At 42.3% G+C, this 25,898-nt stretch overlaps 2 protein-coding genes and 1 long non-coding RNA gene across 4 annotated transcripts in view; 2 read left to right on the top strand and 1 right to left on the bottom strand.

Annotated features, from left to right (window-relative positions):
- Positions 1–5,702, top strand: part of GART (phosphoribosylglycinamide formyltransferase, phosphoribosylglycinamide synthetase, phosphoribosylaminoimidazole synthetase) — a 31,598-nt gene extending 25,896 nt beyond the window's left edge. Inside the window, exons 19-22 of the mRNA XM_055313690.1 lie at positions 2,236–2,366; positions 2,941–3,082; positions 4,271–4,386; positions 4,476–5,702. Of these exons, the coding sequence (XP_055169665.1) occupies positions 2,236–2,366; positions 2,941–3,082; positions 4,271–4,386; positions 4,476–4,667 (581 nt within the window). The 3' untranslated portion in view covers positions 4,668–5,702. The remainder of the gene's footprint in view (positions 1–2,235; positions 2,367–2,940; positions 3,083–4,270; positions 4,387–4,475) is intronic.
- On the bottom strand, positions 1–21,411 carry LOC129502191 (uncharacterized). The gene is made up of 3 exons (XR_008662902.1): positions 21,354–21,411; positions 9,525–9,763; positions 1–165 (listed from the first exon to the last, which is right to left on the bottom strand). It is a non-coding gene; the product is annotated as an uncharacterized LOC129502191 (long non-coding RNA).
- On the top strand, positions 21,403–25,898 carry DNAJC28 (DnaJ heat shock protein family (Hsp40) member C28). Of its 2 annotated transcripts, XM_055313693.1 has the most exons (3): positions 21,403–21,827; positions 22,110–22,247; positions 23,022–25,898. In XM_055313693.1, the coding sequence occupies exon 3, from the start codon at positions 23,053–23,055 to the stop codon at positions 24,232–24,234; it is 1,182 nt and encodes a 393-aa protein (XP_055169668.1). In that variant the 5' UTR covers positions 21,403–21,827; positions 22,110–22,247; positions 23,022–23,052; the 3' UTR covers positions 24,235–25,898. The 2 variants fall into 2 exon arrangements, with proteins under 2 accessions (XP_055169668.1, XP_055169667.1); XM_055313692.1 differs by lacking the exon at positions 22,110–22,247.

Raw genomic sequence — 25,898 nt, 5'->3', positions numbered from 1 at the left:
TGTGCCTTCTTTACTATGAGGCTATAGAAATGCCCTTTCCTTCTCCCTTCTCCCCAGCCTCCTTCAGATTGTGAGGACACTGTCAGGAAGGCAGAGCAGGGGGGTCAGTAAGAAGTGTTATTCTGTGTCCTCAGTCTTTCCACTTTTGGGGGGCTTCTGAGACACCTAAAGAAGAGAAGAGGGTATCAGGAAGACACTTGAAGAAACAGAAACCAGAAAAGACAAAATCCAATTTTCGTATCCTAGCTTTCTAGTTGAAAAGTCTTAAAACAGCTGAGGGTTTTTTTAATAATAATATGAAATTTATGGTTGCCTTGTGGATGGGGGGGGGTAAAATAAGATCATCATATTCTCTTAAGAGATGGAGATAGCGGGGATCCCTGGGTGGCACAGCGGTTTAGCGCCTGCCTTTGGCCCAGGGCGCGATCCTGGAGACCCAGGATCAAATCCCACGTCGGGCCCCCGGTGCATGGAGCCTGCTTCTCCCTCTGCCTGTGTCTCTGCCTCTCTCTCTCTGTGTGACTATCATAAATAAATAAAAAATAAAAGAAATGGAGATAGCATGATAGCATGTTTATTTTTCCCACTATTGTAAGTAACGTTGTAAACATTTTTGTAAAATATGCAGTACATTTCTAGGTGTATATCTGATTATTCCTTTAGGATACATTCCTGGAAGTGTACTTGCTTTCCAAGTCTATGTTAAAGTTTCAATATACTTTGGGCCCAAGTTGATGGTAAAGCAAAGAAGCTATTATAAGGGTCATAGTGCTTTCTTCTTAAGAGGGTTGATTTTTCAGGGTACCTGGCTGACTCAGTAAAGCATGTGGCTTTTGATCTCAGGGTTGGAAGTTCAAGCCCCACCTTGGGTATAGAGATTGCTTTAAAAAATAAAATCTTAGAAAAGAGATTGGGGGTGGGGGTAAGATAACTAAGTGATGGGCATTAAGGAGGGCATGTGATGTAATGAGCATTGGGTGTTATGGAAGACCAATGAATCACTGACCTCTACCTCTGAAACTTATACTATATGTTAATTAATTGAATTTAAATTTTAAAAATGGGGCAACCCAGGTGGCTCAGCGGTTTAACGCCACCTTCGGCCTGGCACATAATCCTGGGGACCCGGGATCGGGATCAAGTCCCACATCAGGCTCCCTGCATGGAGCCTGCTTCTCCCTCTGCCTGTGTCTCTGCCTCTCTCTCTCTCTCTCTCGCTCTCTCTGTGTCTCTCATGAATAAATAAATAAAATCTTTTAAAAAATTTTTAAATAAAATAAATTTTTAAAATGAAGAATAACAAAAAATAAAAATTTTGAGAGAAAAGCAAAAAATTAAAAAAAATAAGAGTTGATTTTTGTTGTTAATTAAGCTGCCTCTTCCTCTCTAGTCAGGTTTTTTTTTTGTTTGTTTTAAGATACTATTTATTTCTTTGAGAGAGCATGAGAGGGCAGGGGCAGAGGGAGAAGCAGACTCCCTGCTGAGCAGGGAGCCTGACTCGGTTGTGACTTGAGCCAAAGGCATACTGAGCCTCCAGTCAGTTTTTTTTTTTTTTAAGTTTTATTTATTTATTTATGAGAGACACACAGAGAGAGAGAGGCACAGAGACACAGGCAGAGGGAGAAGCAGGCTTCATGCAGGGAACCTGATGTGGGACTCGATCCCGGGTTTCCGGGATCACACTCTAGGCTGAAGGCGGTGGTAAACCACTGAGCCATCCAGGCTGCCCTCCAGTCAGTTTTTTTTTTTTCTTTTTCTTTTTTTTTAAAGATTTATTTTTATTTATTTATGATAGACATAGAGAGAGAGAGAGAGGCAGAGAGACACGCAGAGGGAGAAGCAGGCTCCATGCCGGGAGCCCGACGCAGGACTCAATCCCGGGACTCCAGGATCCGCCCTGGGCCAAAGGCAGGCGCGAAACCGCTGAGCCACCCAGGGATCGCCCCCCCCCAGTCAGTTTTTAAATCATGTTATATACTATTACTCTTCTTGGTCATGAGATATGATTTTGCAGGAGCCAATTACATACCCTCAAACCAGGAGTGCCTACATTTTAATAAGCTATTAATCCATTATCCCGAGAGAAAGGAAATTTAAAAGCTTCACGTGTTTTGCCAGTCTTTTCTAAGACATTTATTCAGAAATCTTGACCATTCACAATGCAAAATAGAACGTTTTTGTTTTTTTTTTTTTTTAAGAAACGTGAACTTACGAATATGTTTCTCTCTCTTTCAGGATCAAACCTGCAAGCTCTTATAGACAGTACTAGGGAGCCCAGTAGCTGTGCACACATTGTTGTTGTTATCTCCAACAAAGCTGCAGTGGCTGGTTTAGATAAAGCGGAAAGAGCTGGAATTCCCACCAGAGTGAGTTATTTTGAAAAGTGTCTTTCCTGCAGATTGTATGTGTGTATGTATGTATTTATTAAATTTTTTTTTTAAGATTTTATTTAGTTATTCATGAGAGACGCAGAGACACAGGCAGAGGGAGAAACAGACTCCATGCAGGAAGCCCCACATGGGACTCGATCCTGGGTCTCTAGGATCATGCCCTGGGCTCAAGGAGGCACTAAACCGCTGAGCAACCGGGGCTGCCCTGCAGATTGTATTTAAACTCAAACCTCCAAAAAATAAAAAATAAATAAATAAATAAATAAATAAATAAATAAATAAATAAATAAATAAATAAATAAATAAACAAACTCAAACCTCCCACCCTCCCTCCAACAAGACCTCCATCTGTAGGACAACTTATTTTTTGGATTTCTGGATTGGGGTATATGCTAGGCTTGCCTTTCTACTTCATCCTTCCCATGTTTAATTCCTTTTATCAGGTGTATCTTCATGAGAAAGAAGGAAGGTACAGTCAATGTACAGATTGAGTTTTAAATCATTTTTGGTAATTCATTGAAAAGATTGTGCTTATCTTTTTCTATTACAGGTAATCAACCATAAATTATATAAAAGTCGTGTAGAATTTGACACTGCCATTGACCAAGTCCTTGAAGAGTATTCCACAGACATAGTCTGTCTTGCAGGATTCATGAGAATTTTATCTGGCCCCTTTGTCAGAAAATGGGATGGTAAGCAAAAATTACGTGACACCACATTGAGAAATCAACTGAATGCAGGCTACAGGGTCGTTAGCTTCCCAAACAATCCCAATTAAATATTTACTGGGCCATTTTAACACAGGTCATAATTTAATTTCCTTTCCTCAGCTCAGAGGATGACCCAATGATCATTAATTATCCTGCTCTTTTTATCAGTTTTCTTTGGCCTACTGTAATTAATCGTTTTCTCTAATACAGCTTAGGAGATTAGGTTACTCACATTACTAATATTTCATATTCAGAAGATACATTTTTACTTGTTTAGAAGCAAAAGAAAGTGATTCCTTGAATCCCAAAATGAAGAGTCCATCTTTTCCTTAGGAAGTGTAGACCATAGCACACATGGCAAGGAAGGCATTATTTCTCTGGAAAACATGCCTTGTATTATTGCCTTTTCTTTCTTTCTTCTTTTAAGATTTTATTTAGTCAGAGAGGGGGGAGAGAAGGGCACAGACACAGGCAGAGGGAGAAGCTGGCTCCATGCAGGGAGCCTGACGTGGGACTCGATCCTGGGTCTCCAGGATCACGCCCTGGGCTGAAGGCGGCGCTAAACTGCTGAGCCACCTGGGCTGCCCGTGTTCCTGCCCTTTCCACTAAAAGTTTGACTACATCCTATTGTCCCTTTTTGTGCACATGTTTTGGTGATAAATGATTCTCTTTCCAAAGAGTTTATGTTTTTTTCTTAAGTGAACATAGTTAGATAGAATACCTATGGATAATATAAAACTGGCAATGCACACGGAACTAACTAGTATCTTGCCAGTGGACATGCCACTTCGTAGTTCGAAGTCAAGCACATAGACACCGTGCGAGAATCTCCTGTCACTCCCTAATAGGATGTACTAGTGACAGGCCAAATTTTCTTTGAGAGCTCTGTGATCCACAGTTGATCCCCCTCTTGTCCAACTTTCAGTCACTGCAAGCACCTATTCAGAGTTGTTGCATGTGTCTTCAGTTGTGAAAGGCAGGAACTTGCTGCTCCGGGCCTCTTGGATGAAAACCTATATTCCCTTTACTTCATTTCTGTCTTTTACAAAGAAACACCCATCCCAGAGAAATCCTGCTCCTCCTGACTCCTGATTCTAGATGGAAAACATTCCTTGGGTAGAGTACACAGGATTTTAAAATTCTGACCACTGTGTTTTTATTAATTTCCAGGGAAGATGCTCAACATCCACCCCTCCTTGCTCCCTTCTTTTAAGGGTTCAAATGCCCATGAGCAAGCCCTGGAAGCTGGGGTCACAGTCACTGGGTGTACTGTGCACTTTGTAGCTGTGAGTATGTCTCTTTCTAACAAAATATTATTAGTATCTATATGTACTAGCTAGAAAGTAATGTTCAAAATTTCTGCTTCCCTCTCCAGGAAGATGTAGATGCTGGACAAATTATTTTACAAGAATCTGTTCCAGTGAAGAGAGGTGACACTGTTGCAACTCTGTCGGAAAGAGTGAAATTAGCAGAGCATAAAATATTTCCTGCAGCCCTCCAGCTGGTAGCCAGTGGAGCTATAAGGCTTGGAGAAAATGGCAAGATCCGTTGGGTCACAGAGGATTGAAACCTCCCAATTCAGGAATAGGGCCAATTCTGAACAAAGTCTGAACAAAAGGTATTTGCATGGTGAGTTTTATCATGGACTCAGCTGAGAAGAACAGCTGCTAAAAAAGAGGCCCTCACCTTCACCTCTGGCCTTTTTTTTTTTTTTTTTTTTTAATGAACAGAGATTTGTTAAAACAAGACTGGTGCAGCCTATCTAAGACCTGTGTGTGTCCCTTCCAGTGGTCTTTCAGGGTTTACCTGTTCCAGACCTTCTTGTTCAAAATCAAGTTGGTCATTCAGAATTCCTTTCACTTTCAGCCAGATAGATACCAAAGCTCTTTGTCCTTCTTAATGTTAACCACCTCCATTTTTTGTAGTTATATGTTCTCTAGCATTTGAAGAGTTAACCAACAAGACTACTAAGTTAATATCTTTGCCCTGTATTATGTATCTGTACTGGTTTGAATTGAGACTTCTCTATGCTAATTATCCTAAGCATAATTTAGTGTCATAAAATTTGTGTGTAGCTCTCAGCTCTGAGGGATAGTGTACTTTCTGCTTTGAAATATTATTAAACATCCCCCTCTGATTATTGACAGTTTCTTTACTACCCAGATTTTAGCTTCACAGTGATTCTACAAATTATCAACATTCATACTCTGGTAACTACTAGAAGGTTAAAGAGAGTTTTGGTGGCATCTAGATTCAAACATAGGACTAGAGCATGTTACTCATTCTCTCTGTCTCTGTCTCCTCATCTACTAAGGTAGGCAAATACCTGTTACGGTTGTCTTGATAATTATGTTAATGTGTGTGAAATGCCAAAAACCATGCTTAGCATAGAGTAGGCACTCAGACATCAGCATTTATTTCATAGTTCTTCCCAGTTACGAAAGCTGTGGTAATTTAGTATGATTTCAACAAATATACCTTGAACATAAAATTGAGAATGGTGATAAATAGAATATTGGAAGTATGGTAAGTATGTTTGGGAGGAGTGAGAGCAAGTGGAGAGCAATCTACCCAGACTAATAAAGAGTATAATGGCACTGTGTGTGTTTTCCGCTCTGGCCATTCATTTCCAATCTGGATATGCAATCCTGGACTTGGGAGATCTGCGTTGACATAGTAGGCACATGTACATGACCCCAAGCTTGGTACCACATTTCTCTTCTCCTGTAGCAGAGTGAACAAGGAATGGCCCAGCAGCCCTAAGGCAGCCAGCTATCCTTAGACTCCTGGGCAGCCTCCAAGCTGATATGACCTAAGCTCTACCTGCCCAACAGGAGTGTACCTTACTGAAAGGATATCCAGAGACCCTGTTCATATCTCCTGTGGAGTTCAAACTCAAGACCTAACAGCAGAGCAGTCATTTTATACAGAAGATGTAAATTCTAGCCTTACAAAAGGAAAGAGTAGGGAGTTAAGAGGAGAGCTACCTTCACTAACCTCCTAATCACTGCCTCTGATGATGCAAGTAGGTTTGCCCAGGCCCAGCCCAGGCGGCTGGCCAATGATGTCCCCTTTACTCACACTGAATAGTCAGCCACAGTCATCACATGGAGGTTCAGGTGGCATCATTTCACATGGGTCCCTTTGCTGTAAAAACAACTGATTCGTTTGTTCAGGCGAGTTCACTCGACATTTAGTACCTATTACTTACATGCCAAACATTGTCCTATGACATTTACAGAAAGTTAAAAGATCTAACGAAAAATGTGTAATATAAGTAGAGGCTAAAAGGGACACCTGGCTGGCTCAGTCAGTGGAGTATACAACTCTTAATCTCAGGGTTGTGACTTTAAGCCCCACATTGGGTGTAAAGATTAAAAATAAAATCTTGGGGGGAAAAAAAGTAGAGGCTAATAGCACCTGCATGCAAATTAGAAAAATCAGAAAATATATATCTGGTTGCCAGAAACCAAAAAACATTTGAAAATAGGGATGATAATTGAAAGAACAAGGGAATCTGCTTCAAGGGTGTCCTACTGTCTAGTCCCAGTAAACAATATTATTTGGACATGATGAGTATATGAGCAGCCATTAGTTTATAATGATAGAGAAAAGGTCATTTGAGTTATGAAAAAGTCAATGCAAAAAAGGCAGACGGGATGCCTGACTGGCTCAGTGGTTGAGCATCTGCCTTTGGCTCAGGTCGTGATCCCGGGGTCCTGAGATCAAGTCCCGCATCAGATTCCCCACAGGGAACCTGCTTTTCCCTCTGCCCGTGTGTCTGCCTCTTTCTGTGTCTCTCATGAATAAAATAAAAATCTTTGGGCAGCCTGGGTGGCTCAGCGGTTTAGCGCTGCCTTTACCCCAGGGCGTGATCCTGGAGACCCAGGATCCGGTCCCACGTCAGGCTCCCTGCATGGAACCTGCTTCTCCCTCTGCCTGTCTCTCTCTCTCTCTCTCATAGTAAATAAATAAAATCTTTTAAAAATAAAAAGGCAAAGATGAGGTTAATGTATTGTAATAAATATGGACATGTATCTTTTATTACAGATGTTTCTGTATGTACACAGGAATAAAACATCAGTCCTTGGTCACACCCTGTTGTCAGGGAGAAAGATTGGGCAGAGGCAGGTGGAGGTCCAACTGTTAATCCATGCTGTTGGTCATAACAAATCAAAGAATTCAGCTGTGAGTCCCAAAACAAGCCAAGTGTTCTGAAGAAGAGTGTTACAGTTTCTAAGAGAAACTTCATGACCTCTAAATGTTCCTCCTCAAATTTTTTACTCTTTTTAACTATAGATTTCTTAAATAACTCAAGTACAACATCGTATTTAATCATAATAAAGTTTAATAATGATACAGCTGCTAGAGCCTCATTATTTTTTTCACCACAGTTCCCTTGGCTATTCTTTCTCACGCTAAGGGAACAGAACCACAGCCAAAATCTTGCCCCAGGAGGAGAATGTCAAGGACACTGCTGCCATGACCACATCTGCCTCCATGGGCCCCACTGCCAGTGGGCATTCCATCTGCTGTGTCCCCACCAAAACTCTGACCTCCTGTGTCTCTGGGTCACTGATCCAGGCTTAAAGCCCCAGGCAGGATGATCCAATTGGCTAAGTTTAGGTACCCGCCCCCCCCCCCCCCCCCCAGCTCTCACAGCCCGGGTTCAAGGGAGAACAGAAATATGGCCTCATGCTGCTGGAGAGTGAAACTGCCTCTCCTACAGTAGTAGATGCCCCGCACACACTGAGGGGACACCCATGCACAGCAGCCCCCAGGTGTCAAAAGGCCTGAGTTCAAGTGACCAGTGCAGCTGCAAGTAGTTCAGGAAGATTCATAAAATCCCAGTCGTTCTGGTTTTGAGTTCATGTTCCTGTTAATTCCGACGGCACCTCTTGGCCTCTCTCCCTGAGCTTTTTTTTTTTTTTTTAGGATTTTATTTATTTCTTCATGAGAGACCCACAAAGGCAGAGACACAGGCAGAGGGAGAAGCAGGCTCCCTGCAGGGAGCCTGATGCGGGACTCAATCCCAGGACCCCAGGATCATGACCTGAACCAAAGGCAGACACTCAACCACTGAGCCACCCAGGCATCCTGAGCTGCTGCTTTTTTACCAGTTACCTGTGTAATTGATAGCCATTTTTTCTCAGCCTTTTATTTACCACAACATGTGGCTATTTTCCTTTATCTGGAGCCAATTGGTTTTCTTAATTTTTTAAAATATTTGTCTAAGTAATCTCTGCATCCATTGTGGGGCTCAAACTCTCTACCCTGAGATCAAGAGTCAAACGCTCTTCCAACCAAACCAGCCAGGCTCCCCTGGAGCCAATTACTAATTAACATTTTTAAATTAACTCTTAAGAAGGAACAATCCAAATGTCCATCTGCTAATGAATCAATAAAGAAAATGTGGTCAATCCATACAGTGGAGTATTACCATTAAAGGAAATGAAGCGCTGATACATTCTATAACATGGATAAACCTTGAAACATGCTGTATGAAAGAATCCAGTCACATATGACCACATTTATAGTTCACTGATATGGAATGTCCAGAACAGGCAAATCTATATGGACACAGAATAGATTAGTAGTTGCCCAGGGCTGTGGGGATAGATAATATTTTGAGGATGATGCCTAAGGGGTGCAGGGTTTATGTTAGGTAATGAGAATGTTCTAGAATTGATCGTGGAGATGGTTGCATGACCCCATGGACGTATCTAAACCCACTCAACTGTACATTTTTTTTTTAAGATTTTATTTATTCATGAGAGACAGAGAGGCAGAGACACAGGCAGAGGGAGAAGCAGGCTCCATGCAGGGAGCCTGTCATGGGACTTGACCCTGGGTCCCCAGGATCACACCCTGGGCTGAAGGCGGCGCTAAACCACAGGCTGCCCTCAACTGTACATTTTAAGTGGGTGAACTGTGTGACATATGAATTATAGTCATACAACTATGTCCCAAAACAAAGCTACAGCTCTGTCACTGTAAAAACATTAACTCACAGTTTTTTAAGTACATTAAGGTTACATTTAATCTGATGTTATAAAATACATTTAAAATACTTCACATTCAGGGGGTGCCCAGCTGGCTTAGTTAGTGGAGCATGTGACTTGACCTCAGGGTCCCAGGTTCAAGTCCCACATTGAGCGTAGAGCTTACTTTAAAAAATAAAATTTAAAAAGATAGGGATCCCTGGGTGGCGCAGCGGTTTGGCACCTGCCTTTGGCCCAGGGCGCGATCCTGGAGACCCGGGATCGAGTCCCACACCGGGCTCCCGGTGCATGGAGCCTGCTTCTCCCTCTGCCTGTGTCTCTGCCTCTCTGTGTGTGTATGTGTGTGACTATCATAAATTAAATATATATATGTAAAATTTAAAAAAATAAATCAATAAAATTTAAAAGTAATAATAAAATACCTCATTCAGATTATGAAGTCACTTAATATAGACAGAACGTCCATGCTTTGTGACAGAAATATTAAAGTCTGTCTATCAGGGGCAGCCTGGGTGGCTCAGTGGTTTCGCGCCGCCTTCGGCCCCAGGGCGTGATCCTGGAGACCCGGGATCAAGTCCCACGTTGGGCTCCCTGCATGGAGCCTGCTTCTCCCTCTGCCTGTGTGTCTCTGCCACTCTGTCTCTCATGAATAAATAAAATCCTAAAAAAAAAAAAAATAAACCATTAAAATAAATAAGTTTAAAAAAAAAAAAAAAGTCTATCTGGGGGCACCTGGGTGGCTCAGTGAGTTAAGCATCAGCCTTCTACTCAGGTGATCTCAAGGTCCTGGGATTGGCCCCAAATCAAGTCACATAGGGCTCCCTGCTCAGCGGGGAGTCTGCTTCTCCCTCTGCCTCTCTCCTCTGCTTGTGCTCTTTCTCTCTCTCTCAAATAAACAAGTAATAATCTTAAAAAAAGAAAAAAAAAAGGACTGTCCCTCTGAACTGCAATCCTAATCCTCAATCCTCCATCTGTTAACCTGGCAATTCTCATGGGTCAATTTAGTGCAAATGCTAACTCCTGAGCCCTGCCTTTATCCTGAGCATTGCAATAAAAGAATGAAGATCTCAATATTCCCAATCGATTTTTTTAAGGTTCATGAATTGAAGTATTTGTGCACACTCAGAGTCAAACCGCACTTTAAATTTTTATGTGCCACTGCAAACTTTTACAGGAAAAAAAATAGTTTTGTTATAGTATCCTTCAGTCCCCTGCTTCAGTTATGTGCAAAAACAAAACAAGATCACGAAAAATCATTTTTTTTTAAGATTTTATTTACTTATTCATGAGAGACACAGAGAGAGAGGCAGAGACATAGAGAAGCAGGATCCATGCAGGGAGCACAAATGCTCATGGGACTCATCCCGGAACTCCAGGATCATGCCCTGGGCCACAGGCAGGCGCTCAACCACTGAGCCACCCAGGCATACCAACGAAAAATCATTTTATTTTTTTTTTTTTATTTTTTTTTTTTAAAAGCCTACAGGTTTCTTTTTTTTTTTTTTTAATTTTTTTTTTTTATTTATTTATGATAGGCACACAGTGAGAGAGAGAGAGGCAGAGACACAGGCAGAGGGAGAAGCAGGCTCCATGCACCGGGAGCCCGACATGGGATTCGATCCCGGGTCTCCAGGATCGCGCCCTGGGCCAAAGGCAGGCGCCAAACCACTGCGCCACCCAGGGATCCCCGAAAAATCATTTTAAATTAAATATTCAGCTGACAAATCTATTAGGTTATCCTTCACTTTTGTTGAAAACCAAGTATTGAAAACTCCCTCAGCTTTATAAAAGATTTATCTTGCTTTCTCAGCATCCACAGCAAATCAGCCTTTTTCTTTTTTTCACATCAGTCTTTTCAACTGTGCCTTTGTTTGATGCCCTGAGGGTGTATGCAGCACCCTAAGATTCGGGATGTGTGTGCAAGGTGTGACCTCGTTTTGCAAAATGAGTCAATATTGTTCAGAGGGAGGTGGGACTGCTTTGAACCTTTAGGGATTCGTGACCTGCCTACCCTAATACCACTCCTAGGTTAGTCATTAGCTTAGAGACGGAGCTTTGGCGCTGGAACTGAGTGGGTAGGAGAGTGTAGATGATTTAGGTAATCAGAGTGCACACTTAGCAATCAAGTGAAAGACCGGACCGAAAAGGAGCCTGAAAATGGACAGATGGTGCAGCTGGGGGCCCAGAAGAGAGGGATGCCACCGAGACTAGGAGAAGGGTATCCAAAGGAACAGGGAATGATGAGCTCTGGTTCCTTCTTCCTAGAGGCCAAGAGAAATAGGTACCGCCACCCCATCCCACATGTTTCGGCAAGCCAGAAAGCACAAGATTTTTTTTTTTTTAAGATTCTATTTATTTATTCATGACGGACATAGAAAGAGGCAGAGACACAGACAGAGGGAGAAGCAGGCGCCATGCAGGGAGCCTGATGTGGGACTGGATCCCGGGTCTCCAGGATCACACCCTGGGCTGAAGGTGGCGCTAAACCGTTGGGCCACCAGCGCTGCCTGAAAGCCCAAGATCTTAAATCCATTCCCTCTGGGGCCCTAAGTGTGCCCCCCCCCCGCCCCCAATGCAGACATTCCAGGTGGTATGAGAGCCCTGGTGGAGAGGAGGCAGCGGCAGCCAGAAGCGAGATCTGTAAGGTCCAGCAAGAGGAGACTGAGGATGCAAAAGCCTGTACTTGCCTTTAGAGTTTTCCATCGGGGGGGGGGGGGGGGCAATGATGTGGCTAATACAAATTCCTGGAGTCCACTGAGGATCACACAACCCGTATATGTCTGCTCAGGCTGCTGTAACAAAATAGCACAGGATGGGGTTTACCCAGGAATTACTCTTAGGGTTCTGAAGGCTGGAAGTTCAAGATGAAGGCTTCTGAGCCCGCCTTCTCACTGTGTGCTCACATAGCCTTTCCTTTGTGCACGTGCATTGCTGGTGTCCCCTCGTGGGTCCAGATTTCCTCCTCTCTTAAGGACAGACTGGATTGGGGGCACCCCAATGGCCTTATTTTAACTTAATTGCTCCTTTAAAGGCCCAATTTCCTATTTCCTACATTCTGAAGTACTGGGAGGTTAGGAGTTCAGCAACAAATTTGGGGAGGGGGGGGAAAGCAATTCGGCCCTTAACATCTATTATCTCCTCCCAAAATTTGTGCCAGTTTTCAAGTGGCCCTCCTGGGACACTGAGAGCCATGACCACAGTGGCATCTTCTGGCCACTGGAAGAGCCAGCCAGACCACCATCCAGGGTTGGCTGTTGGTAGAGATCATTTTGAAGAAGTGAGAGTAAACCCTGGGAATCCTTTGTAATTATTATTTTCTTCAAAAGAATGGTGGGATTTGGGATGCCTGGGTGGCTCAGTGGTTGAGCGTCTGCCTTTGGCTCAGGGTGTGATCCCGTGGTTCCGGGATCGAGTCCCGCATCAGGTTCCCCACAGGGAGCCTGCTTCTCCCTCTGCCTGTGCCTCTGCCTGTCTCTCATGACTAAATAAATAAAATCTAAAAAAAGGTATTTATCTAGATTTTGTCAAGTGAAAAACATAAAGGAAGATATGTATACTATGCTTCCATTTATATATCAAAGAAGTGTGAGTAAAAGGGCATTCTTTTTTTTTTTTTTTTTGAAAGGTAGAGAAGGGAGGGAAGGGTGGAGAGAGAAAGAGAAGATAGGGCTGGGGAGGGGCAGAGAGAGAATCTCAAGCTGACTCCCTGCTGAGCAGAGTCCCGCTTGAGGCTCCATCTCACAACCCTGAGATCATGACCTAAGCTGAAATCGTGTCAGATGCTTAATCAAATGTGCCACCCAGGCGCCCCAAGGGCATTCTCATGTGTTAATTATCTCCACAAGGACACACAGCAACTGCCACCACTCCCTCAGCAAAGGAGGAGAGCAGGGATGAGCGGGGAGGTTTTTCAGGTATATTTTGCTTTTTAAACTAATATTAAATTTATTAAAGTTACACATTCAAAACTCAGCTTATATATTTTTATAAGTAATCCCGATGCCCAAATGGGGCTCAGACTCACAACCCCAAGATCAAGAGCTGAACGCTCCACCAACTGAACCACCCAGGCAACCGTATTTCTTAGTAAACATCAATCATTATTGTTAAGGGGACTTGGCTGATAGTTTATCCCAGACACATGAAAACACTTGTGGCTAAATTTTGTCTTCTATGTTTATTTTCTTTCCTCAATATTTTTATTATCTAGGACTTAAAAATTCTCTGAGAATTATTTTGATACCTTCAAAACTTCTAAGTTGATGCTAAAATTCTCTTAGATAAGTTGATAATACATGTAAATTTAGTAAGATTTCAATTTTAAATCAAAGTCTAAATCACTCGATCACACATACCCAATTTTAATTTATGACTGCCATAAGATTATGTCTGAATTTCTGCGTATTAAACTATACAAAATACCAACTGTACTCCAATTTCTTTTTTCTTTAAGATTTGTTTTTTCATGAGAGACACAGAGGGAGAGGCAGAGACACAGGAAGAGGGAGAGAGGCAGAGACATAGGCAGAGGGAGAAGCAGGCTCCAGGCAGGGAGCCCAATGCGGGACTCGATCCCAGGATCCTGTGATCACACCCTGAGCCAAAGGCAGATGCTCAACTGCTAAGGCATCCAGGCGTCCCCCAGTACTCCAGTTTCATAACATAAAAATATTAACACTTGATTTTTCATTGAGACAGAATTGGTATAAAATTCAACTTCTGAAATACAATTCCGTGATTTTTTACAATATTAACAAGCTTATACAACAATAACCACTACCTAATTCCAGAACATTTTTATTACTCCAAGAGGAGAATTCTGTCTACTAGCAACCACTCATCTTTAGTATCTGCCTTCTTTCATTCAGCGTATTTTCAAGGTCCATCCATGTTGTGATGTGAATCAGTACTTTATACTTCTCACATAATAATATCAGGTTGTATGCACACAGCACATTTTGTTTATCCATTCTTCAGTTGATGAGCACGTGGGTTCTTTCTACTTTTTGGCCATCATAAGCAATGTTGCTTTAGTTTTTGTTTTAAATTTATTTATTTGAGAAAAAGAAAGAGAATGAGAGCCAGCGAGCATGAGCAGGGGAGGAGAGGGAGAAGCAGATTCTCTGTTGAGCAGGAAGCCTGATGGGGGGGCTTGATCCCAGGACCCTGAAATCATGACCTGAGCTGAAGGCAGATGCTTAATGGACTGAGCCACCCAGACGCCCAATAATGCTTCTTTGAATAGTTGTGTGTATGTTTTTGTGCATAGGTATATTGCCAGTTCCCTTCGGTATATATACCCAGGAGGGCAATTGCTGAGTCACATGACAACTCTATGTTTAACTTTTTAAAAAATATTTTATTTATTTATTCATGAGAAACAGAGAGAGAGAGAGGCAGAGACACAGGCAGAGGGAGAAGCAGGCTCCATGCAGGGAGCCCGACGTGGGACTCGATCCTGGGTCTCCAGGATCATGCCCTGGGCTGAAGGCAGGTACTAAACCGCTGAGCCACCCGGGCTGCCCTGTTTAACTTTTGAGTAATTGCGAACTGTTTTTTAAAGGTTGTCCATTTTACATTCTCATCAGCAATATGTGACCATTTTGATTTCTCCTCAACAACACTCACTATTGTCTGTCATTTCAATTACTTAGCCAATGTGTTATCAATGATATAGAGTAGCAGGCATCCCCAGATAGGTTGGAGTGCAAACTGATTCATCCTTTATTAAATATAATTTAGCAAAATTTATTTATTCAGAAAATACACTGGCCACCTTTCTACAGCTGTGAGGTCTGGCTAGAGATCTGGCTCATTCTTTTTACAGGTTGCAGAGCAAGGGATGTTTCATAATTTATGTTTCCAGTCTCCCGTAGTTATTGGATTCTCCCCGCTTTAAATTACTTTAAATTTTGTTATTATAGTGATTCAAATGAAAATCTTGGGACTCCCCCTCCTAAGACTTTCAGAGGTAATTAAGATCCTGAAGTTTGTGTGAAACATTCTTATGCTGAGCACAGCTTTTTAAATGGGCAATTTATTAAGAACATTGTCACTGCGGGATCCCTGGATGGCTCAGTGGTGTAGTGCCTGCCTTTGGCCCAGGGCAAGATCCTGGAGACCCGGGATGGAGTCCCATATCGGGCTCCCGGCATGGAGCCTGCTTCTCCCTCTGCCTGTGTCTCTGCCTCTCTCTGTGTGTGTCTTTCATGAATGAATGAATAAATGAAATCTTTAAAAAAAAAAAAAAACATTGTCATTGCTACTTTATGTATTTTTATTATGTTAATGGTGTGGAGAAAAAAGATCTTATTTTTCCTACTACCAGAATTTTACTCCTGTACCTAGAGAAAAGAATTGTTTTGTAATTGTAATCTGACTACTTTATAAACCACTTGCATCGGGAATGAGACAGACACCACCATTTCCCCTCCCACATACACAAACTCTTACAAGACACCCAGTTGAAGGTAATAAGTGGTCCTTGAAAGGCTGGGTGGAGTGGCAACTTCAGTCCTGTTTTCTGCATGAAGCGGTGAAACTTAGAGTACATTTTAGATAAGCCAAGGCTGGAAGAAGGAAGAAGATAGGAGGTACAAGGCCCACCTCACTGAGCCTGGGAACAGAAGTCTACTGGCAACATTTAGGAAATTTGCTTGGTGGCTTTGAATGGAACCCTCCCTTCTGTGCCCTCTTAAAAAAAAAAAAATCAATGAAATGTCCATTTTTCACTAATTATTTTATAAAACAAAGTAAAGGACCCAGGCCTGCCCCGGGGCTGCGAGACACAGGATCAAAAGCTCCCAAGAGTGTTGCTGGGAAGTGACTTATTGTTCTTAGTACATTTGCCAGCTGATCATTTGGACACAAATAATACATTTAAAAATCTAATAAATGACTTAATGAAGGTCTGGTACTACTAACCACATTTTGAAACAAACTCCTCCCAGAATTGAAGTTATTTTAGAAAGCTATATGCCAAGACAATATGCAGATAACTCTAGCAAGGTCTTCCCTTCTGCAGCATGTAACCAGGTTTGCCGTCTGGATAAAGAGGATTATAGGAGAAATCTTGCACTAACGCTGCTGATTAAATCTGCAGACTTAGGCAGAAAAAGCTGCCACAAATTGTGTGGACTTGGGCATGTCATTTTTCTTTCAGTATGCTACGACTAGATTTCCACAGTCGCACTTAATTCCAACATCCTGCTAGTCCTTGTTTGAACCATCACAGATTTAGGGAGAAATAAGTGGAAAGGAGAAATGAGAGAAAGAATAGTCCACACAGGGCCTCCGAAACAGCATTTTCAACATTCTTGGCCAGAGAATTCTTTGCCAGATAAACTTGGCAGTGTAAGATGTCGAGCAGCATCCCTGGTCTCTACCCACTAGGTGCCAGTAACAATTCCCAATTGTGACCATCAAAAATGTTTCCACCATTTTATGTCCTCATAAGGGTTCCAGCTTCTCCACATCCTGGCCATCACTTGCTACTTTTTTCTTTTGTCTGATAGCAGAATCCTAATGGGTGTGAGGTGCTGGCTCACTGTGGTTTTGATTTGCATTTCCCTAATGATTAGTGGTGCTGAGCTTCTCTTCATATACTTGTTGGCCATTGTGTATCTTCTTTGGAGAGATGTCTATTCAAGTCTTTTGCCTATTTTTATTTTTATTTTCAGAATTTATTTATTCATGAGAGACACAGAGAGAGGCAGACACACAGGCAGAAGGAGAAGCAGGGTCCCTGTGAGGAGTCCGATGCAGGACTCAATCCCAGGACCCTGGGATCATGCCCTGAGCCAAAGGTAGACACTCAACCGCTGAGCCACCCAGTCGCCCTCTTTTGCCTATTTTTAATCCATTCATTTTTCAAAACCGTTTCTATAGTTTTATGTAGTTGGAATCATATATGGAGCCTTTTCAGATTGTTTCCTTCCACTGAGCAATACGCATTTAAGGTTCTTCAATGTCTTCTCGTAGCTTGATAGCTCAATTACTTTTTATCACCAAATATTTTATTGCATGAACCACAGTTTATTCACTTACTGAAGGACATCTTGGTTCCTTCCCATTTTTGGCAATTATTAATACATTCTTTTTAAAAAATTAAAAATGCCTAACACAGAATAGCTGCAAGAATACAAAAACTTTCCAAATAATCTTTACCCAGATTTTCCAATTAACATTTATTTCATTCCATCTGGTTTACTGTTTGCTCTCTTTCTCCCTTGCTCTGTACATGCATTTGTTTCTAAATCATTGGAGAGTAATTTGCAGACATCATATCCCTTCCTCCATAAATATTTCAACATGTATTTCCTAAGAACAAGGACAGAACCATTCACTCACTGTGGATATCCCCCAGAGTAGGTAATTAAACCTCGCTGTCAACTACAGAACAGAAATTATGATTCTTTAATTTCATTTAATACAAGAAATGATAATCAAGAAGGGCATCTTCAAAAGGAGTTTGGGTAACAAACTGGATTTATACGCTCATTTCCTGTACTCTTCTATTGAGAATAGCATGAACCAAATGAAGTAGTATCACCTCATCAGAGCTTGAGGCGTCTTTGGAAGACCCTAAGACGAAAGAGGCATTCAGGGGCATTCCTACAGAGTGGGCTTTTTATTTTATTTTATTTTATTTTATTTTATTTTATTTTATTTTATTTTATTTTATTTTATTTTATTTTATTTTATTTTCAGAGTGGGCTTTTTAAAGTAGCCGTGGGGTGCCTGGGTGGCTCAGTGGTTGAGCGTCTGCCTTTGGCTCCAGTCGTGATCCCGGGGTCCTGGGATTGAGTCCTGCACTGGGCTCCCGGGAGGGAGCCTGCTTCTCTCTCCGTACCTCTCTGCCTCTCTTTGAGTGTGTCTCATGAATACATAAAAGTAAAATCTTAAAAAAAATAAATAAATAAACAGAACTAGCCTCACATCTCATTACAAAGGTGTTTTGGAATTCAATTTGCCTTAAAACCTACTCTCTCCATAAAGCATCTTGGATGATTCTCTAGCAAAGAATGTTAGGTGACAGTTTTAATGTTTAGTTTGGTTGCTCAAATCTTTGACAACCAGTAAGCAGTGAAAGGAGGCTACCCCCCCATATACTGGTCTTTTTAACTTATCAAAACATCTAGACTGACTATACTTAACATAAAATCTTAAAAAAAAAAAAAAAGTAACCATGTGAGGTCATGGATATGTTAATTAGCTTGACTATAGTGATTATTTCACAATATATACATATATCAAATTATCAAACGATACACCTTAAATATTACAATTTTTGTCAACTAGACCTCAATAAAGCTGGAAACAAATTCTGAAGGGTGACAAAAGTACACAGTAGCTGTGCTGTAAAGCAATGATTTCAATAAACATGGTCAGTAAATGTAATATGGGTTAGAAACAATTCAAATTTTGGTTCCCAGACAGCTAGTGTGCATTAGTTTCCCCCTTAGTGGCCTGCAATTAGGGGGTGGTGTATACATTATAATTTCAAATAACAGAAAGTGCTGTGGATCAATCAGCAGCAGTCAAATACAGATAATTCAGGCTCAAGTGACAATAAATCATCACACTAATTCTATGCTAAAAACGAAAATCAGTTGGGTGGGGGAGGGCAGTTACCACTGGCAAAGTCCCACAGACCCATACAGGAGGGTCTGATAACTGGGTTACCTTGCTGGGAAGAGAGAACAGAAGAAAATATCCAAATGAATGTGAATCTTCTCTTTTCCACTGTACTTTCCCTAACACTCCTAGACTTTAGAGTATCGTTGTGTTACATAAATTAACCCACTGCTTTCTTTAAAAGCTGAACTCTCGGCAGCCCTGGTGGCACAGCGGTTTAGCGCTGCCTGCAGCCCGGGGTGTGGTCCTGGAGACCCGGGGTCAAGTCCCAAGTTGGGCTTGTTGCATGGAGCCTGCTTCTCCCTCTGCCTGTGTCTCTGCCTCTCTCTCTCTCTCTCTGTGTGTGTGTCTCTGTGAATAAATAAATAAAATCTTTTAAAAAAAAAAGCTGAGCTCTCTATATCAAACTATTTTTTAAAAGATTTTATTTTTCAAAAAATTATTTATTTATTTATTTATTTATTTATTTATTTATTTATTTATTTATTTATTTGAGACAGAGAGCACAAGGAGGGGGTGGTGGGGCAGAGGGAGAGGGAAAAGTTGGCTTCCCCCTGAGCAGGGAGCCTGAGGTGGGGCTTGGTGCAGGACCCCAGGATCATGACCTGAGCTGAAGGCAGACTCTTTTTTTTTTTTGAAGGCAGACTCTTAACCAACTGAGCCACCTAGGCGTCTCAGCATGAGACTCTTTCTTCAGCAAATAGTTTAAAAAATGAATTAGGATGGCACCCAGAGGGGTGTCTGGCTGGCTCAGGTGGTAGAGCTTGCAGCTCTTAATGTCAGGGTCGTGAATTTAAGCCCTACATTGGGCATGGAGCCTACTAAAAAAAATAAAAATGATAAGTAATAAAAAAGATGGCACCCAGAAAGGAAAGCATATACATGATTGTTTTATGAACTGTAGCTTCAGAATTTACCATTTGCAAGCATCACTGGACAATATGTAGTCTTAGGATGCTGACTGCACCATTAAGTCAAGTTTTGGGGAAGTGATTTTTGGTTACTATGGTAACTTCTTGGCAATATATCAACTTCTATGCAGTTATCACAGAACCAGAAAGAGAAGAAAAGAATAACATGGATTAAAATAGAGCCCTTGGGGTGCCTGGCTGGCTCAGCTGGTGGAGCCTGGGACTCTTGATCTCAGGGTTGTGAGTTCCAGCCCCACATTGGGTGTAGGTTTTTTTTTTTTAAAGATATTTATTAACAAGAGACACACAGAGAGGGGCAGAGAAACAGGGAGAGGGAGAAGCAGGCGCCCTGTGGTGATTCCTAAATGGGACTCCATCCTAAGACCCCGGGATCGTAAAATATCATTTAAAAATAAAATCTTGGGCAGTCCAGGTGGCTCACGGTTTAGTGCCACCTTCGGCCCAGGGCATGACCCTGGAGACCCAGGATTGAGTCCACATCATGGGGCCTGCTTCTCCCTCTGCCTGTGTCTCTGCCTCTCTCTGTGTGTCTCTAATAAATGAATAAAATCTTTTTTTTTTTAAAGGAGACTTGTGATGAGTGCTTTGTAAAATGCAAAGTGTCAGACAAATAACAGTTTTTAAAGCTGTGTCCATGCTTTCCCCCCCTTTTATGCTGTGTTTAAGACGCCGGGTAGAAACGCTAGCTTGTTCATTGTTTGCTTATTATAAGGCAATCCCTCTGCCTCAGTATTTAAATCTTTCTCTGTGCAACTACATGGGAGTCAGCAAACTGCTATACCGCCTGTAAATTCAGAAGCTCAGAAAGGCTAGGACCTATTTTGGGCTCCTTTTAGGAGACCCAGTCATAATCAAATACATTGCTTAATGCGCCAGGAACTGTGCCAGGTGGCTTACATACCTTGTGCAATTCTCACAAAAATTCACTGTGTTTAAAAAAAAAAAATTGACTGTGTTTGATGCAATCATTATTTCATCACGTGTAAAATGAAAGTAACTACACTTAAAAAGAGACTAAACATAAGGCACTTCGCACAGTAAGTAAGCTGACAAAAGTACTGGTAAGCAGACACAGAGAATAGCAATTTTCTGCCTTTTTCTATGTTTTTTTTGTTTGTTTGTTTGTTTTTAAGTATCTCCCAGGGCAGCCCTGATGGCGCAGCGGTTTAGCGCCGCCTGCAGCCGGGGGTGTGATCCTGGTGTCCCAGGATCGAGTCCCACGTCGGGCTCCCTGCATGGAGGCTGCTTCTCCCTCTGCCTGTGTCTCTGCCTCTCTCTCTCTCTCTCTCTCTCAATAAATAAATAAAATCTTAAAAAAAAAAAAAGACCCATCTGGTCCTTTAAAAAAAATAAAATAAAAAAATAGAAAGTATCTCCCCGTCCAAGAGGGGGAAACAAGAAATACCCACGGCAGTGGCTGAGCTTAAAAGCGAGGAGACCCTACCTACCAGCGCCTGGCTAAGCCACCTGCTCAGTAAGTAGTTGCTAAATTAACGAGACCTAAGACGGTTTCCAGCCTGGGTTTGCTAGAGGCCTCTGCGCAGGTGCCCCACCTGCAGACCCGGAAAAGGCTGTCCAGGTCCTGATCGAGGAAACCACTCCGCGGTCCCTTCTCAAAAGCAAGTTCCTGAGGGCCGTCGCGCCCAACCCCCTGCGACTTCAGGGGTCCCCGCCTACACTCACCACGCTCGGCAGGGGACCGTGCCCGCCCGGGTCCAGGGCACCGCCGCGCATCCGTCGCCCCGCCTCCCTCCAGGAAGGCGCAGGCGCACTACGAAGGCCGCAGCGCGCCGCGCGGGCCCTCGAACTACACTTCCCACAATCCCAATCGGCCAGACCACCGCGCGCTGGAGTGGGGAGCGGAGGCGGAGCGGATCGCCCCGGGGCGGGGCGGAGCCTTCCGGGATGCCGTCCCTGTGTCCTCCGGGGTGAAGTTCGTTTTAGGAGAGGCTCCTGGGCTCCCCGTTAAAGTAGGGCCTCTGTCTCAATTAGGTACGATTCTGGCCTCCGTCCCCAGTGTGGTCCCCTCCGTGTAAGCCGGCAGATGGTCTAGTCCAGCGGAGACGCGCGGACAGCGGAAGGGCAGACCGCGTACGCATGCGCAGAGGCGCAGCATGGGGGTGGGAGCCGCCAAGCCCCTTCGCCGCGGCCGGGAAGGTGAGTGGGGGACGGGACGGGGCGGGGCGAGTCCCGGGTCAGGACCGACCCTGCCCCGCAGAGCCCTCGGCTGGTGGTTCACCGCCGCCGTCTCGCCCACCTCCAAAAGCCGTTAACCCCAAATTGTTCAGCAAACTGGGGTCCTCAGGAGCTCAGCCTTAGCGTTCGTGCATCAAAAATCGCACTTCGCATTAAACCACTTGTGGCGTTTCATTGCCGTTATCTGGGTATAAGCCGTGCTCTTCTGCTAAACCATGCGTTCTATGTCTTTTTTTCTTTAAGATTTTTATTTATTAGACCATGCGTTTTAAAAACAACAGCTAACAACAACAACAAGAAAACCAAACAGCTAACGTGTCGGGAGGGCCCGCCCTTCGTCCCGGCGTCCCAGCATGTAGCAGACAGCTCCTTCTTGATAAGGTGCAGAGCTTAATTAAAGTCTTTCGGACACTTGATTCCATTCCGTGTCGAGTCAGACGAGGTACATACTTGCTCGGGTTCTCGGTTTCATGTGTGAGTCTTCCCATGAGAAGACTCCTGGAGATGATGAAGACGGTATTCCATCAGACAGTGGAGGTGTTGAGGTTTATAATCTGCTAGGGATACAGAGAATTAAGCAATTATTTATTGTGCCCTACCCCTAACCCCTAATTTTCCTTACACCCTGCTGTATGACTGGGTTATGTTGCTTAACCTTCTGGGCCGACGTTTTCTTATAAAATGAGAAGATTAGATTAGATCTCCAAGAACTTGCCAGCTCTGAAATTCTGAGGTCAGTGAGGAGTAGAATCCAGATTACATCACAATATGTTAATGCTACACATCATCAACTTCCATTTGTCTGCTAACATGAGTGAAATATGGCTGTAAGCGTTTGGCAGCAGCATTAGAAAGAACCGCCCCTTATTGTACCTGTAATTTTTCCCTGGTGGCTGAAAAGATGAGATTTGCTGATAATACAACTTTTTTTTTTTTAAGACTTTATTTACTTAGTTATTCATTGGAGACACAGAGAGAGAGAGAGGCAGAGACACAGGCAGAGGGAGAACCAGGCTCCGTGCAAGGAGCCCAATGCAGGACTCAATCCTGGGTCTCCAGGATCACGCCCTGGGCCAAAGGCAGACGCTCAATCGCTGAACCACTCAGGTGTCCCAGTACAACTTTCATGATTCTATATTTGTTGTCTATTTGTAGATCACTGTTAGGAAGAACTCTGGGTACAATTATGAACACGATGTACGTGACAACAGCTCAGATCTTAAGATCTCATCTGATAAATGTTTCAATGATACCTAATCGAATGAAAATGCTTCCATATTTCGGTGTCATTAGAAATAGAATGATGTCAACTCATAAATCCAAAAAGAAGATGAGAGAATATTATAGGCTGCTAAATCTGGATGAAGGATGCTCTGCGGATGACGTCAGGGAATCTTTTCATAAGCTTGCCAAGCAATACCATCCAGACGGTGACTCTAGTACTGCTGATTCTGCCACATTTATAAGGATCGAAGAAGCTTATAGGAAGGTTCTTTCCCATGTGATAGGACAAACAAATGCCCGACAGAATAAAGTTGAAGAAGCAGAGGAAGAAGAAGACAAATTCAAATATAAAACACCCCAACACCGGCATTATTTAAGTTTTGAAGGTATTGGTTTCGGAACCCCAAGTCAACGGGAGAAGCAATATAGGCAGTTTAGAGCAGACCGTGCCACTGAGCAGGTGATGGAATATCAGAAGCAGAAACTACAAAGCCAGTATTTCGCCAATAGTGTAATTGTTAAAGATGTAAGACAGAGCAAAGAACAAAAGATAACTCAGGCTATAGATCGTTTAGTAGAGGATCTCATTCAGGAATCAATGGCCAAAGGAGACTTCGACAATCTCAGTGGGAAGGGAAAACCTCTAAAAAAATTTTCCGGCTGTTCATATATCGATCCCATGACTCACAACCTGAACAGAATACTGATAGATAATGGATACCAACCAGAATGGATCCTAATGCAAAAAGAAATAAAAGATACCATTGATCAACTCAGAGAGGCCATTTTAGCATCAAGAAAAAAACTTGGGAATCCAATGACACTGAATGAACAGAAGCAGTGGAACCAAGTTTGTGAGCAGTTTCAAGAAGACATCCGGAAACTAAACAAGCGAATTAATGATTTTAATTTAATTGTTCCCCTCCTGACCAGTCAGAAAGTCCATTTTGATGCACAGAAGGAAATTGCCAGAGCCCAAGAAGTATATGAGACCCTTACAAAAACAAAGGAAGTCACAGATAAAAACCCAAACAACACTGATCAGAGAGAAGGAGAGAAAACACCTGGAGTCAAGACAGGTTTTTTTAACTGGATGAATGTGTGGAAATTTATTAGAATATGGCCACTTAAATACTCACAGTAGTGCCCCAAACCATCTTCAGTTGTGCTGACATCACACAGAGGCTGAGATTTATTGTTGTAACACAAAAGCCTGAGAACTGTGTGCCTCTGTACTTATTACAAAACTGATCACGTCTCCAGTGATGTGTGAGAAAGCTGTAAGAAACTGAGTCAGAAATGTCCAGCCAGCTTTGCTCTGAGGATGTTGCAAGAACAGAAGAGAATTTCTAGGAAAACAATCCATTCCGGCGCATGAATGTCAGTCCCAGGTGAAATGATTTAGGTCAGGGACTCAGACTGGGAATCATAAAGTCTTAGTGCAATTTTCAGTTCTAATAACTCAGAAAAAGTTGCCATCTTCAAAAAAGGTTACTGAACCAACAACAACAATCAAAAGCAAACCTTAAAAAGCATTCTCAAAGTCACAAAACTAAGGAAGTATGGGCCGTAGGCAAGCAAACTTTCACAATGATGCATGTTTTTTGCAAGCTTGCTGCATTTATACACTTGAGGTTATTAAAGCTTACAACCATTCTAAGACTTGGGACACTATGTGGGTGGAAATGTTATGATCAGGAAATTAGCCCAATAGAGTTACTGCACTCTTCCTTTTTTATAAAGACCTCTGTGGGTACTGAATAAAAAAAAACCCAAAAACCCACAAAATTGCTGGGTTGTACTTTTTCCTGCCTTAACTTCATTGTCTTAGCTATGGAGATCCATCAGCTAAGCTATTTAATATAGCTGTTCTAGAAGTAGACTCCAGTGGCCACTTTTAAAAGAGTTTGGGTGTATTTTCTGCCCTTTTGGAGGTAAAATAATAATAAAAAAAATCCTTGGGATCAATGGAAACTTAAGATTTCACTTCTGACTTCATCTCTAAGTCTCCCTGAAGCCTTTCTTTGTCGTCTATCAGATTCCCCAGAGGCTATTTCCATGTGAAAATCTCAATTTAGGGATATAATTTCCTGTCTTACGAACCTTTTCATAAATGAAAAAGATGTCTGAATTTTGTGCCAGTTTGCACTTTGGGCAAATGACAGGAGATTAACATTCGTGAGATTGTTACGTTCCATCCACTTTCAGAAAATCTGACTTTTTAGGTTTGTGTAATTGCTTTAGCCACAGAATTGGGCAACTAGAAGAATACAGAGAGTGGTCAAACAGAGCAGATCTGTTTCCTTATTTAACTCAGAATGCTGGATTATGGATGCGGTTGAGAAGTGGCACTTGCCACTCTGATTTTGAAAGAACAAGTTATTTTGTAAAATGCATGATGGTTAAGTAAAACTACATCTTCCAAAGGAAATTTCAGGACTTTCTACTTGGATGATGGGGTAATTAATTGGTATAATATGTGATTATTTTACTGAATGAGTTATGTGGCTTCTACAATGATGGCATTACTGTAAATGAAATTGTGAACAGTATGAAATAGAGCTACATAATGAGAACTATAGTTCTAAAACATTTTAGAAGGCTATGATTCTGTGAATCTTGTTAAGAATGGGAATTAGATGTATGATACCTAGTTGCATTGCAGCAACATAATACAAAAGACTACTTTCAATATTGGATAATGGGAAAGTAAACTTAACAAAAAATCTAGTAAACCCTTATTTTCAGCACAGCACACTTTATGTCTGTACATGTTGTCTATATTAATAAAATTAATTTTAATGATTA

The sequence above is a fragment of the Nyctereutes procyonoides genome, unplaced genomic scaffold, assembly GCF_905146905.1.
Source record: "Nyctereutes procyonoides isolate TBG_1078 unplaced genomic scaffold, NYPRO_anot_genome, whole genome shotgun sequence".
Classification (NCBI taxonomy): domain Eukaryota; kingdom Metazoa; phylum Chordata; class Mammalia; order Carnivora; family Canidae; genus Nyctereutes; species Nyctereutes procyonoides.
This window is presented reverse-complemented; position numbering and strand designations above follow the sequence as displayed.

Excerpts from the sequence above, each read along its gene's own strand:
- DNAJC28 (XM_055313692.1), top strand. The coding sequence starts at position 23,053 with ATGAACACGATGTACGTGACAACAGCTCAGATCTTAAGATCTCATCTG.